Genomic DNA, 16,573 nt, shown 5'->3' with positions numbered 1-16,573 from the left:
TGTTGTTCTTTTCTAATGTTCTTTTCTCATGTTAAGTTATTTTAAGAAAAGAAATATTAGAATAAAACTAATAAGTACACTCTCGTTTAGTTTATTTTAATAAAGAGAAAGAATTCATGTGTTTTTATATATTTTTAAAAACAAAAATAATTTCCTTTCCTATATTTCCCCGTGTTTAATATCCAATTATCCAATCTTTTCCATCCCATGTGGTATTTAGAGTGAGGATATGAGTTGCTAGGGAGATGAGTTAAAAACCCAATTCAGCGTTAGAAGGCTCAATTTTGTATGCCATCGATATTTTATTCCTATGTCCACTAACTAGTAACAGTGTACTCAACCATCATTAGCACTTATCCCCGTTGCCACTCTGACCACCACCTCTGACGCCCAAATCCGGCCACTAACTTTGGCAGTTAACTCTGTTGACTTCTGCCGACATCCAACTCTCGCCACATTCGACCACCATCATGGACAACTAACTTCGATAACCTCCATCGGTGGGCACTTCCACCAACTTCGACGACCATTATTTTAAATTATTAGTTATAGTATTTTATAGTTGTTCTTTATAGTAGTTTGACATTAATAAAACCACAATATCTGTCAACTAAAGGATGTGGTTGAACATTTATTTTTTAAGTGAACTTGGCCATTTATAAACCCATATCATATAATTTTTTTTGTTACATAAAACTGGGGTGGAGAATGTAGCCATCTGTTACATATTTTTGTGCCAACCATGACATGAGTAAAAAAATAATTCAAATGTTAAATTATTTATGAAATTAAAATAATTTTAATTATTAAGGCCCCTTTGGTAATCATTTTATTTTTTATTTTTTTTTGAAAATTAAGTCTATTTCATCAACATTTTTTTACAATAATTTAGTACAATGGTTGAATTATTAGCCAAATTCCAAAAACAAAAACCACTTTTTGAAAGTATTTTTTTGAGTTCTCAAAATTTGGCTTAGTTTTTTAAACCATTAGTGAAAAGTAGATAACAAAGGAAGAAATTTAGAGGTGGAAGTAGTGTCTATAGACTTCATTTTCAAAAACAAAAAACAAAATGGTTACCAAACGAGACCTAAGTTTTTAGTTAAATCGAAAGATTTTTTTATTCCCAACTAAAATTTTCTGTATATATCGAATGTTCTAATTTTTTCTTATATATTAATTCTTTCCAAGTAAAATTGTATTTTAAATAGATAGGAATTGATAACACATTTACATCATAGTAATAAAATTTTAAATTGTAACATACTGTTTATGTTAGCGATAGTTCAAATTTATAATGGGCTTTGGGAAGTCCGGCCCATCAAGAGAGATGGGCCTTAAGATCAAGAAGGTGCCTCCATTCCCATCTTTGCAACTTAAGTCCTTTTAAGGCAATCGCTCCCGTGATTCTCCTCCAGCGACTTTGACAAACTCCGTACGAACTTCCCCATAATTTCTCCAGGCGCTCGCCGGCCGCCTCTCTCCGACCACCACTCATCCGCTTCCGCCCGACGGAAAATCTGATTGGAAAGGGGAAATTGGCATGATTATCATACCAAGATTCGCACACACCAGTTCTAAATCGAATTGAATTTTCCAGTTTTATTCTCTATCAGATTCTTTCTTAGAGCCTCAGAGTAGTTTAAAGGCCCCTCTTGATACTACAGACTTTGAAAGAAGAAGGTAAGAACCCAGAAATTCCCTCTGCCACCGCACTTCAACCTTTTCTTCTTTCTCCTTTTCGAACGAAAAATTTTAGCGACACTAACTCATAACACTCTTCTTTGTTTGACAAGTTTTGAAAGAGATTGATGGCTGAATCTAGTTCTCTCTTGTGCCAAAACCATTGGGGTTTGCCTCAAATAATAGACGATCCCTAACTCCAGTTTGAAAATATTACTTTACCACTTGGCGAGCGAAAATCATAATCTGGGACCTTGGTTATCTATCTGTTTAGTAATGGGATGGATATAACTAGCTAGGTTTTGTTTTCAGTGTTATCCTGATTTGTTTAATTTTGTCTTTCTTCTTCAGAGAAAGTAGATTTTGTTTTGTTATTTGATTTTGTTATTTTGTTATTTTCTAAGTAATTCTTAGAAGTTGTATCATTGGATTGGCTTTTAGCAAGGTGAAGTGGCTCAGGTTGATTGCATATTTAGCTTGTTATGGACCCCTCGATTATGAAGCTTCTGGAGGATGACGAGGTTTTTATCTCTTTTAGTGCTTGTGTGTAAACGTTAATCATATGACTGAGGGTTTATCATTTGTAAATGATTGTTGTATTGAACAGGATGAAACAATGCATTCAGGTGCTGCCGTGGAGGCTTTTCAGGCTGCCTTGAACAGAGACATAGAAGGTGATGTTCACGCTGTTTCCCAGACTTCCGAATCAGATGCAGGTATATTCATCCTAAACTTAGGTGTTTTGGCTTTTATTAATAGTTCTTGTGTTACACAATTTTATATTTATCACGGTCTCATTTTTTGGGTATAAGAAACAATTTCGTCGAGGGTATACAATTACAAAAGATGGGCCCCATTAGGAGGATTTACAAAAGGCTTCTCCAATTAGAGAGGAGGGAAGAAAGCTATAGTAACAAAAAAGAGGATAACATTTACACCACGTGACAACCAAACTAACTATAGGTTCAATAAATCTAGGATAGATAGGTCCTTTTGTTGGAAGTTTCTTCTATTTTGTTCTTGCCAAATAGTCCAGCATAATGCTCTAACAAAATGGTCCTATAGAAGCTTATTCTCCTTTTTGAAAGGTTGACTGCCTAAAGTATATGTAAGGAAGATCTTTGGGTCCCCTGTTAGGGCCATGTGCCAATGAAATGATTTCTGTTGGTGATTCCAAAATTTTCGAGCACACACACCAGTGGGGAAGTCTTCTTTGAAGTTCATTTGTGTAAATGGCTTTATGAGATAGCTACCAAAGAAAGAATTTGATCTTTTTAGGGATGCGAGCTTTCGATATTAGATCATTGGAAAATCTTAAACTTGAGGTGATGAATCAGTGGATGCTTTTAAGGAGGGAGCTTGTAGAAAAGATGTTGTTGTTGTTGTCGTTGTTGTCGTTGTTTGTAATAAGAACCACTTTCACTGAAAAAAAAAAAAAGAAAAATACATAGGCAAACAAAAAAACAAGCCCACAAAAAAGGAGAGCTCTCTTACAAGAAGGGATTCTAACTATACAAAATAATGCCTATTGGATAATTACAAAAAACACACCCTCACACACCATAAAAACCAGCCTTTCTCCCCATAGCATCTTTGTGACGAGCATACACCATTCCAAATGTTTGGAGAAAAGAATCCCAAATATGACTCGCAAAATCACATCTCTAGAGAATATGGTCTAAATCTTCCTCCACCTTCCAACACAAGATATGGCAAAAGGAGCCAACCAATGAAGGCATCTTCCTTGTGAGTCTATCCAACGTGTAGCACAACCATGAAGAACCTAACCTTTCTAGGGATCTTAATCCTCCAAAGAATTAGAAAACCGACACCCCAATGGGAGAAGGATCAACCAGAGAGAACTCGTCCAAAGAACTAGGGCTCCAAAATCTGACATCATTTCTTTAGAAGAGTGAATCTCAAGTAAGGAAAGAAGAGCAACCATATCTGTCACTTCTTTATTAGAAAGAGGACGACGAAACTCGAAAGAGAAAGAACAAGAGCTCCCAAACCAAATGAGAAAATCAGCTACAAAATGATTTTTTTAGGGAAGACATATGATACAAATGAGGAAACAAACCATAAAGAGGTTTTTCCCCCACCTAGCGATCTTCCTAGAAGTACGTATCTCTCCCTTCCCCCACCACACAACGGATGAAATGGACAAAAGAATGGTGCTCTTTTGAAATGTCTTTCCACAAGTTCTGATAAGTACCTTAACCTCTTTAGATAGCAACTTGAAAGGGTGAGGGCTATGTTTGCTAGCAATGATCCTATGCCATAGAGAATTGGGTTCAGAGAAAAAATGCCACAACCACTTGGCTAGCAGAGCTTTATTACGCACCGAAGGTTCCCAATTTCAAGACCCCTCAAAGCAACCAATCTCTCGATAGCTTTCCATCTAACCAAATGCGAACCTTTTCCTTTCCCTTCATCCATCCCTTCTTAGAGGAAGTTGCACATTAACTTCTTCAAACTCTTACACACCTCGTAAGGGGCTTTGAAAAGGGAAAAGAAATACATAGGGATGCCACTCAAAACATATTTGATCAGGGTAAGCCTTCCTGCTTTAGAAAAGTAGCCTTTCTTCCAAGAAGCTAGACGACTTTGAACTTTATCCACCATAGGACCCCACCAAGAAATAGACTTGGGGTTGCAAGGGAGACCAAGGTAGGAAGAGGGAAAGGCAACCAATGTCACACCCCACTAGCTCGACTCAACCTATAAGCTTCTCCTCGTCACGTCTAACTCCTAAAACACTACACGTTCCCTATAATCTTCAGCCTTGACAATTCTTCAACAAAGGCAAGTGGTATGAAATAATAAACGAACTCTCCTTACCTGAGCAAAAGAAAAGGGTATCATCAACAAATTGAAGATGAGAGAGGATGACCCTATCATCCCACACTCAAAAGGCTCATTGATCTTGTCATCAACACACTTGCTCACAATTCTGCCAAAAACATCCACAACGAGGAGGAAGAGAAAGGGGGAAAGAGGGTTTTTCCGTCTCAGATCCCTAGTCGCCACCACTATTGCCCCTTGGCCTCCCATTTATAAGGAAGGAGTAACTCACGTTTCTCAAACAACCCCCCATCCACATTCTCCATTTGTAACCAAAATTCTTCTACAAAAAAAAGTTCCAATTTACATGGTCATAAGCTTTTTCAAAGTCAATCTTAAATAGGACGCCTTCCTTCTTTCTAGATCTATAATTCTCAATTGCCTCATTAGCAATGAGGGCTTGATCCAGAATTTGTTTGCTTGCCACAAAAGTACCTTGAGCCTCCAGCCTCATTCGTCAGCAGTCCGATCCGATTCCTTCTTTTTCACCCATTAGCCATCCTATGAAAGGAGGTATTGCAATCTCCATCCTTAGCCCAGTCAACCTTCACCTTTTGTCTCCAGCTGCAAGTTTCCTTCCTAACCACCTCCTCAAATTGGATCTCGAGGGAAGCCCTTTTGGCCTTTAGAGGAACATCCATACGACCCTCCAACTCCAACTCATCAATCCTTTTAATCTTGGCCAAGATTTCCTGTTTCTGAAGTCTAACGTGAGCAAGAACTTCTTTATTCCAACTCTTGAGCTTCCTCTGCAAAGCCTTCAGCTTTACCCATCAATCGAAAGCCCTCCCATCTACCTTGCACCGACTCACTCCATTTCCCAAATAGCCCTATCAGGTCTTTGACAGGTATTTGGAAAATAATAAGAGAGGGCTATCTATAGAGAGAATATGTGCATTTGCAGAAACGTGTTGTCTATGAAAGCAATTTTATGTGATTTTTATGGCTTGCAGACTCAATCTAATTTACCTGGATATCGAATAACAAATTGTTTCTTGTAACATATACATGATGCCTTTCCTGTAGTATATAAATTTAAGCGAACAAATTGCTATTTCATCAGTTAAAATGAGTTGGACGTTGGATCACTTGAAAACACCCAATTTAGTATTGTTTGGTGGTGACTAAATATATACAGTTTTGGCGTGAATATATTTTTACCTTTTTGTATTCTTATATCTTGCTTCCTTGTCATAGCTTTGCCTCAATCTCTATCGTGAAACTTTTGTGAAGATTCCCCAGTGTAACATTGATTTTTTCTTTTCTTTTTAAATGGGGTGTTACATTTATTTTGAAATGTTGGATTTTTAGGTTCCCGTAATTCTTTTGCACACATTTTCTTAATATGAGCTTTCTTCTGGCTTTTCAAATAATTTTATCTTAAAAATGACTGGTCACAAACTGCACGTTCTTTTCCTCGTAAATAATGAAAATTTTCTGTAACTAAATTCAAGCATAGAGTGGCTCATGGATGTACGGATTCAAATCTGGAATTGTTGATTTGATGTTTGGGACTAAAAATGCAGCTTTCCCTCGAGGGAACAACAATGGCTCATCTTCCCTCTCATTACAAGCTTCTAGTCAAAATGAAAATACTGAATCTCATGTGCAACAAGAGCAAAATTTTCGTCCGAAGCAAGAACAACATTCATCTCTGATGGAACTAGAGCGTTCAGTACCTGAAAATCAGCAGCAACATAGTTCTGCCCCGCTTCAAGTTCCAAAGAATCAACCTGCAGCAGATCGTGAACAAGGGGAGGCAGAGCAAGTTTCTGCTCAGTTTTCTCAAACAGCAGGGCTGCAAGTTTCTGAAAAAGCTCCAATCCTTGTGAATGACTCAAACAGAATGCAGAATCGAGACAATGAATCTCAATACTTGAAGTTACAGAAGATGAGTAATCAGCAGTCAATGGTCGCAGAACAGGCAAATAACCCACAAAACCGTAGCAAACAGGTGCCTTTTGCCTCGTTGATGCCTGTATTGATGCCTCAGCTTGATAAAGACAGAGCCATGCAGCTTCATACTTTATTTAACAGATTGAAGGTAAGTAAATGAGTAGAAGTACATTCTGTTATTCCCTACAGCTGTCACAGTATCTGTAAAATTGAGGTTAAATTTAATGAATCCACCCTAAGCAAATGACTAACTAGAGAAGTAGGGTTGTTTACCATATTGATTTTACTGATTTCATATTCCTTCGTAATATGCATTGTTTAAATCAATTCTTTGTTCTAAAAAATGCATTGATCAATATATCAGTGTATTGGTAAGTACCCTTAGGATATACTCTCTACGTGGGGACTTATTTGTGTGACAGTGCCTTTCTCTCTTCAATCTTATTAAATTCTGATGTAGTACGTTAAAGAAATTATTGAATGATTCATGATTGTATAGGTTGTCTCATATAATTGGAACTTGTATTTTAGAAAAATGAAATGAACAAAGATGATTTTATCCGGCTCATGAGGGGTGTTGTGGGCGATCAGATGCTCAGATTAGCAGTATGTCAAGTACAATCACAGGTCAGTTCTTAATTTATTTTTTAAAAAAAACAAAGAAAAAAAGAGCCTAGAAGATTGTCATGATTTTTTTTTTTATGTTTTTTTTTTGTTACTTTAATTCAGAGTCTGTCCGTGAGTTATGGTTACCTTCTTCAGGTTCCTGCCTTAACCTTTTTCATTTTCAGCCTCCACCTTCGGTAAGGCAACTTTCTCCTAGAATGCCATCTATGGGTCCTGGTGCACCAAATTTCTCTGATCCACGACCATTTGCACAACTTCATCAGAAAGGCATGAATTCTCCTGCAGTTCAATCATACATGCCCTCTTCAGCGTCCCAAGGGCGGAGTAGTTCAGGCTATCCTGCCATGGACAAGAATATGCAATCTTTACGAGAAGTAGAACAGCGACCTGATAATAATGGAAATCAATTGACTTCATCCAGTACAGGCACCATCCAAGAAAGGGAACGCTCCTCAGTTCCTGTTCCAGGACTTGAGAAGCAGCAGCTACACTTTCAACAGAAATCTTTTCCCATGTATGGAAACAGTAGTAGTTATCACCCGTATACTGGGTCAAACATAAATGCCTCTTCATTGTCTCTTAAACCCCAACCCCATGAGGGTCAAGTGAAGCAGATTTCCCAGCAGGCTCCCACTTTTGACAGGCAAGTTACTATAAATGATTCCAAGCGAGTCCAGGGTGGAAATGTTCCACACTTGCATAGTAACGTAACTGCACAACAAAATCCCTGGAAATCCTCAACAAGTAAAGAGCAAAACACAGGCCCTTTATCATCAATGAGTTACATTGCACAGGAACCTTCTGATCAGGTTTCTGAGCAGAACAAAACCCAACATTCAAATCTGCAGAGCTTGTCTTCTATTCCTAGCATGCAGGCTGAACATGTTAACACAACCCCTGGAATAGCAAAGGACCCTTTTGACAAACAAACTTCTAAAATGGGTTTTCCTACATCAAACAATGTTATGCCTCCAACATCAACCAACGCAGCAAATTCAATTTCATCTGATTCAAGTTCTCTACACGAGTCTAATGCTATGGTGAGTATTGGTAGATTGTAGGTTAAAAGTCACTTTGGCTTTGATTCCTAACTATTTAATCTTTGTATTTTCAAATTTGTAACAATTTAGTCGTTGTACTTTCAATTTAATCTGATCATAAAAAAATCCATCAAACTTAAATGTTGACTTTTATTACTTCAATTTAGACTTTGTAGTTTATGGACATTTTGAATCTCTAATTAGTTTGTTGATCTACCTATGTGAGAAATTCCATTAAATCTTATAAATAATTTTCACAATAAGGACTAAATTGTTATAGATTTCAAAGTATATGGACCAAATTATTACATAATATAGTTTAGGGACTAAATTGTCACAACATTGAAATTATAGGGACTAAATCATTACAAATCAAAATTCAGGGACTAAATTGTTACACCCATTAAAGTTTAAGGACCCAAAGTGATTTTTAACCCAAATTGTACGTCGGTTTCCTACATTTACTTTCAACTTTTGTTGAAGTTAAAATTGCATGCTAATGTTTGACTACACATTTCGTATGCAAGCCAGATCTTATGCCTTTCTAACTCTCTGCCCTTTATCTCATTCTGTTTGTTATAACTTAAGAGCTATTCATTTTGTTTTTTATTTTTAGAAGATAAATAGATAGATAGACACAGATAGTAGTCTATCGCTATCTATCACGGTCTATCATAGATAGATTGTGATATTTTACTATTATTTGTAAATATTTTGGTTCATTTTCCTAAATTTGAAAACAGCCCTTTATTTTTCACCTGTTTCATCAATTTCCTTGCATAATATTCTGAAGTCTGATGCAATGACTTGTGTATATATATATCTTCGTGAAGAATGTGCATTGTTATGCTCTTGGCTTGCTGTAATGATGTATCATCTATTTGTGGACAAATTATATCTTCTCTTATTTTTTTCTTAATTTTTATTTATTTAATTTTTGCAGTTAAGCTCTCAGGTTCCTTCTGCAAATACTCCTGGAATGCAAAATAGGGCACCTCCAAAAAAAGCAGCCGTGGGCCAGAAGAAGCCTCTTGAAGCACTTGGCTCTTCACCACCCCTATCAAGGTGAATCTACTTTCACTCTTCTTAAAACCTGGAATTGAAGTTTATTTTGGAATATTTAAGAACAAATGGGTCATTGTTCACAATTAACCTTCTTGTTCCTTTCAAATATAATTGACTTGTACCTAACAGTAAGAAGCAAAAAGTATCTGGGGCATTTTCGGATCAAAGCATTGAACAACTTAACGATGTCACTGCAGTCAGTGGAGTTAATATTCGGGTACAATTTTCATATTTCATGAATGGTTAGTTCTAGTTGTTACTAACTTGAGTCCACAAAAGATAAATTTACGGTTTTGACCAGGAAGAAGAAGAACAACTATTTTCTAGTGCAAAGGAGGATAGTCGAGCTTCTGAAGCATCACGGAGGGTTGTGCAAGAAGAAGAAGAGAGGCTGCTATTGCAGAAAGCCCCATTGCAGAAAAAGCTGGTGGAAATCAGTTAGGGTTCAATTCTTTAATTAATGTTTGCGTTGTTCTGTTTATGTGAATAATATTGTTTGTGTTAACTGAACAGAAGGATCATCATTATTTGACTGACTGATTAAATGCTAATCAGCGTGTTTGTATGTGGCAGTGGCTAAATGTGGTTTGAAGGGCATGAGCAATGACGTTGAGAAATGTCTCTCATTGGTAAGGTTCCAATCACTCTGATCATTTTTTAGGTGATGCATTAACAGCCTTATAGACAGTAACTGTATCTTCAGTGTGTGGAGGAAAGATTACGTGGGATTATTAGTAATCTAATCAGGCTGTCAAAGCAGGTCAGTGTATTTCCTTTCTACATCCCTCATTTCTGTACTATATTATCGAAATCTGTATGTTATTGTTTGTTCATACTTTTGATTGATCTCTCTAGCGAGTGGACACGGAGAAAACAAAGCACCGAATGGTTATTACTTCAGATGTTCGACAACAAATTATGTTATTTAACCAAAAGGCCAGAGAAGAATGGGAGAAGAAGCAGGCTGAAGAAGAAAAACTCCGAAAGCTTAATGATGTGAGGATTTCTTTTGCCTTCCCTGCTTATGGTCAAATCAGGACTGTGTACAATAGTGAGGAACATGGTATAAATATCATACGTAGGAAAAAAGTGTAGTACACTTGATGGCTGGTCTTCTACTTGTATGATATAGGTTCTTAATCTCTATATTTATTTTCTCATAGGATTTCTCTATCTTCTTATTTGACTGTTTTTCTCCCTAAAAAAGGTTATGTTACAAATTTGGTCTCTATGATTTGGAAAAAGTTAGAATTCAGTCTTTGTGGTTTTAAAAATTATAATTTTATTCTTATGGTTTCATAAAACCTCAAAATAAACCCTATGATTTGATAAAACCTCATACATAGTCCTTGGGACTCTATTAAATCATAGAGACTAAATTCTAACTTTTTTCAAATCATAGAACCAAATTTGTAACTTAACCAAAAAGATATTGATTATATCCTATGAAGTATAAACACAGATACGATAGGATACATCAATACGATAATTTCCTAAAAATTAGGATACAGATACGTTGAGGACACATTTTTTTTTTAATAAAAAATCTAGGATATATATAAATTCAACATAAAGATACTAAATACAATCCACTTAAAACATAAAATGTCAAGTTAATGATAGTAATACAAAATACAATACAAACACTGATATACAATACAAAGGCATCAAAGACACTGAAATACAATAGTCAATAAAATACTATAGAAAAGGTTGGTGACGCATCATAGTTAGATCAATAAGAAGATTAGAAGGAAAAGTACGAAGATAAATGAAGAACTTCTTTGTTGAAGATAATCAAGTGAGTTATCTTAGGTGTGACTTTGTGGGGACACATGCGTGAAGATGAAGATTACATGATCTTTTTTTAATTGTGGGTTGAGGCTGTGGGCTTTTTTAATAGGCTTCTTAGTTCTAGAAGAGGACATGCGTATCTGATATTTTTTTTTTTAAAAATAGATATGCTAAAATCACGCATTAGATACGTATTTAGGAAGTATTTGGGAGTATCCAATACTGATTCTCTACCTCAAATGAAGTATCTGTGCTTCATAGATTATATCTTTTCTAAATGAAGCTCGTATGAATCAAATATTTATGGGATGTCGTATAAAATAAATATTATATAAAAACTGTATCATTAATAATTTCTGCAAGTGTGGGTGAGAAGTTTTCTTTTCCTTCCTCTTTTTCTCACGTTTTCTTTGTATTTTTACAGTCATGATTGTAAACTTTTTTGTCATGCAGCCCGAGGATGGTTCAGGTGTTGCCGGTGACAAGGAGAAAGATGAAGGTCGAATGAAATCAGTTAATAAGGTATTGTTTCTGTTTCAGAAAAAACTAAACCAGTCAAGGTATTGAGAGTGTCACTTGAGACTAATTGATGAAGAATTCTTTGATGATATGATTTGATGTTTTCTTTGTGGTTTAGGTAAACAAAGAGGAGGACGATAAAATGCGGACAACAGCAGCAAATGTTGCTGCCCGTGCTGCTGTTGGAGGAGACGACGTGCTATCAAAATGGCAACTGATGGCTGAACAAGCTCGACAGAAACGTGAAGGTGGAATGGATTCAGCTTCTGGTTCTCAGTCAGGGAAAGATGCTGTCCGTAAGTCTTCTTCAGCAGCTCGACATGGGAAGGACAACCTAGAAGGTGAAAGAAAAGGTAACAATACACCATTTGGCATGTCTATTATGAAATTGAGCTTGTCGTCACAATTAAACTAGACAATATCACCATTTTGGCCTGTCAAAATCAAAGATGCTTTCACACATCCTTAACCCCCCCCCCCCCCCCGCCCAAAATGGAAAAAAAAGGAAAAAAAAAAAGAGAAAAAAAAAGAGAATAGTAATAAAGAAAAGAAACACAGGAGGATAAAAGAAAAAAGAGCACATTTATCCTGGGGACATCATAAAATGACAAGACAAGCTATAGCAAGTTTGTTTCCAGAGAAATGAAAAGCGCGAACTCTCATCTGCTTCAATAGCTTAGTTATAACTTTGTTTAATATTATGATCCACTTATTTTTTTCCTGTTTGATCGCATTCTTTAAATTATAGAAATAAGAAAGAAAAGGAAAAGGAAAATGATAGGAACGATATTAGGATATTAACAGAGTATTAAGGGTATATTAGTAATTAGATAGGAAGTTTGTTATACTCCTTTGTTATAAGTATAAGGGGAGGGGATTGATAAAGTTACGCAATATTTTGGTGAGTGAATTAAGGTTTGAGTGTTGTGATCTCAAAGATTGAGAGGGTCCAAGTAGTTCGAATTACTTCGGTTTATCTTGTAGTTAGGTTACCTATCATATCTCAATAAATTTGGGTTCTGCCAGAAAATAAGCAATATTTTAACCCCCATCTATCTTGTTTTTGCACAGGAAATTCCAAGAAATTTGGAAAAAATCAAACGAATGCAACTCAAACTAGGGTGGTTCGTAGTATTTCTGTTAAAGATGTCATTGCTGTGCTGCAAAGGGAACCCCAGATGTCGAGATCCACCACAATCTATCGTTTGTTTAACAGAGTTCATCCCGAAGCCACTGGTGAATAGAATCGACTATAACAATGATAAACTAATATCCCTGCAGACGCACACTCGGTGGGTTGTCTTTCCGAACTGAAGGTATGCATTTATTATAAACTGCATAGTTTTGCAATTATAGTTTAAGTTGGTAGCTGCTGCTATAACTATCACGAAAGGATTTTCTCAAGACCTTGTGCAGATTAAAGACATTGTGTAGGTTTTGAAACGAAAGTACTTTATCAAGGCTCTTTTTGGGAACCCAGAAAGAAATAGGAGTTTTCAGGATTAATAGCTATATCTTTATGCAGATTAGAGACATTGTGTAGGTTTTGAAACGAAAGTACTTTATCAAGGCTTTTTTTGGGAACCCAGAACGAAATAGGACTTTTCAGGATTAATAGCTATATCTTTGTTGATAGGTGAATAGTCTTTGGGAAACCGAGCTGATGAGAAAACCAAACTGAATTGCTACACGACATACCATAACCGAACTGCTGTGAATTGAGTAATTGACGATTCAGTCTGTTTGATTTGGTAATTCATCATTTGCTTTAACATAGACACATCTAGACACATTGGGGAGCCTAAGATGAACATGGATATCTCAATTAAAAAGAGCTTGCTCCAATCATGAGACCTCAAGATTAGAAGCCACTTTCAAAGCCATTTGGATGGCTCTTGCTTGCTAGTTCATAGATATTTCAGTTTTTAATACTAATGATAACTGTCAGCCTAGAGTATATTCGGTCTGCCAAACCCGAATCTGATTGAATATAATTGGTTTTCCTTGTATGAAAATTGGAACTGGCGACCGAACCAGTTTCAAACTGAAACGGCGTTGGTTTAAGTGGTTATTTTGGGGTTTTGATTCTCTTGCACAGGGTTTTTTTGGCTTTTCTTTTTTTTAATAATCCATTTTGTAATTATACACTTCTGTACACTAGCGCGAATTGGAGTAAAATATTAAGTAAGTATTCTTATCGATAAATTATTTTATTATCTTTTTTTTTACCCATATTGTTGACAAACTCTCCTAGGCACTCACATTAGAACAAATTGCTATTATATATATACTATCTAATAGAACAAAAGGGGCTATGGGAGAAATTCTTGATTTTTCATTTTATCCCTTTTAGTTGATGGTTATAGAGATATCTTAGGTATTCTTATTTTTTTGGCATTCACATTAAAAGGATTTTTAAATATATAAAGAAAACATAAACATAAATACAATTACAGAATTTTAGTAAAATAGGAAAAGTTTTTACTTTTGGTCAATGAGGTTTGTCCTTTGAAATTAGTTCACAAGTTCTAAATTTGAACAATCAGGGCTCTTAACATTTAGAAAATGCTCTATTTTAGTCCATCTATTAATGGATTATATTAAACACTAACCAACTTAGGTGGTTATGCAATGTTTGCAAAATTATTATTATTTAGTTATCGTATGTTTTATTCCCTTAATTGTTTTATTTTTTTAATAATTTGACTTCTTAGGCACGACAACAAAACTAAACATAGTTTAAATTTAATTTTTAATAATAGTTACACATATTTAGGATCCATTTGACCTCTTGAATTTCGAAGACTAAGAAGGAAAGAAATTTGCACAAGATGATGGACTTAATTGGTCAATTTTATTCGATTTTATTTAAGGAAATAAATTCTATGGACTTCACCAATTTTGCTGCCAATTGATGACTATGATAATAGTTTGTTGCCGTGATGAATGAAAAAATAAAATAGAGTGACTTTTCCATTACTTAATCACATCTTATAAAAATATTTTTTTTAAAAAAAATAATAAAAGTAGGAAACCTTAATAAAAAAATAAAATAAAATAAAAGAAGAAGAAACCTTCATAGACAACCACCCTTTCAGCATTCGTCTGACTATTGACCAATGTCGAGCTTTTTTTGGTTTTTATTCTCATTTTTTTCTCTTCAATCATTTTCTGCAAATGCATCTTCACAGGCCAAGCAAATCAAATCAAATAAAAACATTAATGTGCTGATAATTTTTTTTCAGAAAATATTTTTACATACAAACTTGTGTGATTTATTAGAGGATAAAAGTGATTTTATTAATCTTAAATTACTATGAAGAACGACTATAAAATAAATTGATTAAGAAATTGGAAATTCAACATTTTGACAGAATTTACGTACTTTTTTGTTAGTAAAGATGTTTTTATTGACAAATTTATGCGTCAACTTAAATATAAAACATTTATTTATGTTTTATATGGTTTTTAAATTAATAGTTATTTTTAAGCTTTAAATTAAGGTTTTATTGACGGTTTTATATCATAAGCATCAACAAAACAAAAAAACTCGTGTGTCAACAAAATCCAAATTTGTAGTAGTCATAATTTAAAATAATGGTCGTCGATGTTGGTGGAGTGGTCACCATTAGAGGTTGTCGAAGTTGGCCATAGGGGGTAGTCACCGAAGTTGGCCACGAGAGGTAGCCACCGAAGTTGGCCATAGGAGGTAGTCGCGGAAGTTGCTGTAGGAGGTGGTTGCTGGAGTTGGCCGTTGTAGGTGGTCGCTGAAGTTGGTCATCAGAGTTGAGCAATGAAGCATCGATGGTGATGAGGGCTAAGTGCACTGTTGGTGACATGGATATAAAATATCGATGACATTCAAAATTGGCCCCCAAACACTAAGTTGGGTTCATATTTTAACTCATAACAACTCATACCCTCACCTCAAATACCCTTAAGGTGAAGAGAGGATATGAGATGAGATGAATTGATATATCAACTCAACTCATTATTTGAGAGGCCAACTTTGTATGTCATCAACATTTTATATCATGTCCACCAACAGTGCATGTAGTTTTCGTCACCATTGATGCCCCTATTATCCAACTCTGGCCACCACCTCCAATGGCCAACTCCGGCTACCTCCTTTAGCACCTAACTCTGGCGATAATCAACTTTGACCACATCTGACCATCACCATCGATGATGGTTATTTCAAATTATCACCAATTCTGACGATCGTTATTTCAAATTATCACTAGTACCCAATTGGGATTTGTTGACGGAAGAATTTTTGTTTTATTGACACTTATGACAGAAAACTATCAATAAAACCTTAATTAGAGCTTAAAAATAGCTATTAATTTAAATATACATATATGGATGGTTGTAAAATGTCAATAAAGGTTTATATTTAACTTGATGCACAAAAAAGTAAATAAAACACCTTTGTTGACATAAAAGTATGTAAGTTCCATCAAAACAGTGAATTCTTGATTTTTTTTGATTAGTTCCTAGTATTTTATAGTTGTTCTTTGTAGTAAATAAAAACACTTGTATATAACTTTTATACAAAGTGTTTGAATGAAAATGACTTGTTGAAAAATATTTTTTCCAAGTTAATCTAAATAGAAGCTTGTATCATGGGAAAAAGATAAGTATAAACTGAAGTTTGGAAGGTAGAAGAAAGTTGTCGAACATATCTATTAGATAGAGGATTTGGATGGATGTTAATTTTTTTTAGTGGACTTGGGCCATTTGTTAGACCATACCATATATAATTTTTTTTGGGGCAAATTGCAAAAGCCACCCCTAAAGTATGATGGTATTTACAATTATACCCTCAAACATTCAATTATAAAAACTAGGCCCTTAAACTTCTACAAGTGTTAACATTGGACTCTCAAGCTTATAGTAATTGTAGAAATTGAATTCATAAACTTATACCAATGTTACAATTTATACAACTATGTAAGTCTGAAAGTCCAGTTTGATCTAATTTTAACATTTATATAATTTTGAAGATTCAATTTTTAAAATTGAAAGTTTAAGGATATAATTGCAACTACCACAAACTTCAGGGATGATTTTTACAATTTATCCCTTTTTTTAATCATATAAAT

General features: G+C 35.1%; 1 protein-coding gene across 4 annotated transcripts; it reads left to right on the top strand.

Moving 5' to 3' along the window:
- The first annotated feature begins 1,395 nt into the window (after positions 1-1,395).
- Positions 1,396-13,563, top strand: LOC120069538 (transcription initiation factor TFIID subunit 4b). 4 transcript variants are annotated; one of them, XR_005479568.1, is made up of 16 exons: positions 1,398-1,683; positions 2,125-2,204; positions 2,291-2,399; positions 6,054-6,571; positions 6,955-7,050; positions 7,215-8,090; positions 9,034-9,155; positions 9,285-9,372; positions 9,457-9,592; positions 9,729-9,784; positions 9,859-9,915; positions 10,011-10,151; positions 11,403-11,471; positions 11,587-11,821; positions 12,540-12,784; positions 13,105-13,563. XR_005479568.1 is itself a non-coding variant. In XM_039021322.1 (15 exons), the coding sequence occupies exons 2-15, from the start codon at positions 2,166-2,168 to the stop codon at positions 12,710-12,712; spliced, it is 2,715 nt and encodes a 904-aa protein (XP_038877250.1). In that variant the 5' UTR covers positions 1,398-1,683; positions 2,125-2,165; the 3' UTR covers positions 12,713-13,563. The 4 variants fall into 4 exon arrangements, 2 of the variants coding, with proteins under 2 accessions (XP_038877251.1, XP_038877250.1); XR_005479569.1 differs by having other exon boundaries at positions 1,797-2,204; XM_039021322.1 differs by having other exon boundaries at positions 12,540-13,563.
- Positions 13,564-16,573: the final 3,010 nt, after the last annotated feature.

The sequence above is a fragment of the Benincasa hispida genome, unplaced genomic scaffold (genome assembly GCF_009727055.1).
Source record: "Benincasa hispida cultivar B227 unplaced genomic scaffold, ASM972705v1 Contig481, whole genome shotgun sequence".
NCBI lineage: Eukaryota > Viridiplantae > Streptophyta > Magnoliopsida > Cucurbitales > Cucurbitaceae > Benincasa > Benincasa hispida.
This window is presented reverse-complemented; position numbering and strand designations above follow the sequence as displayed.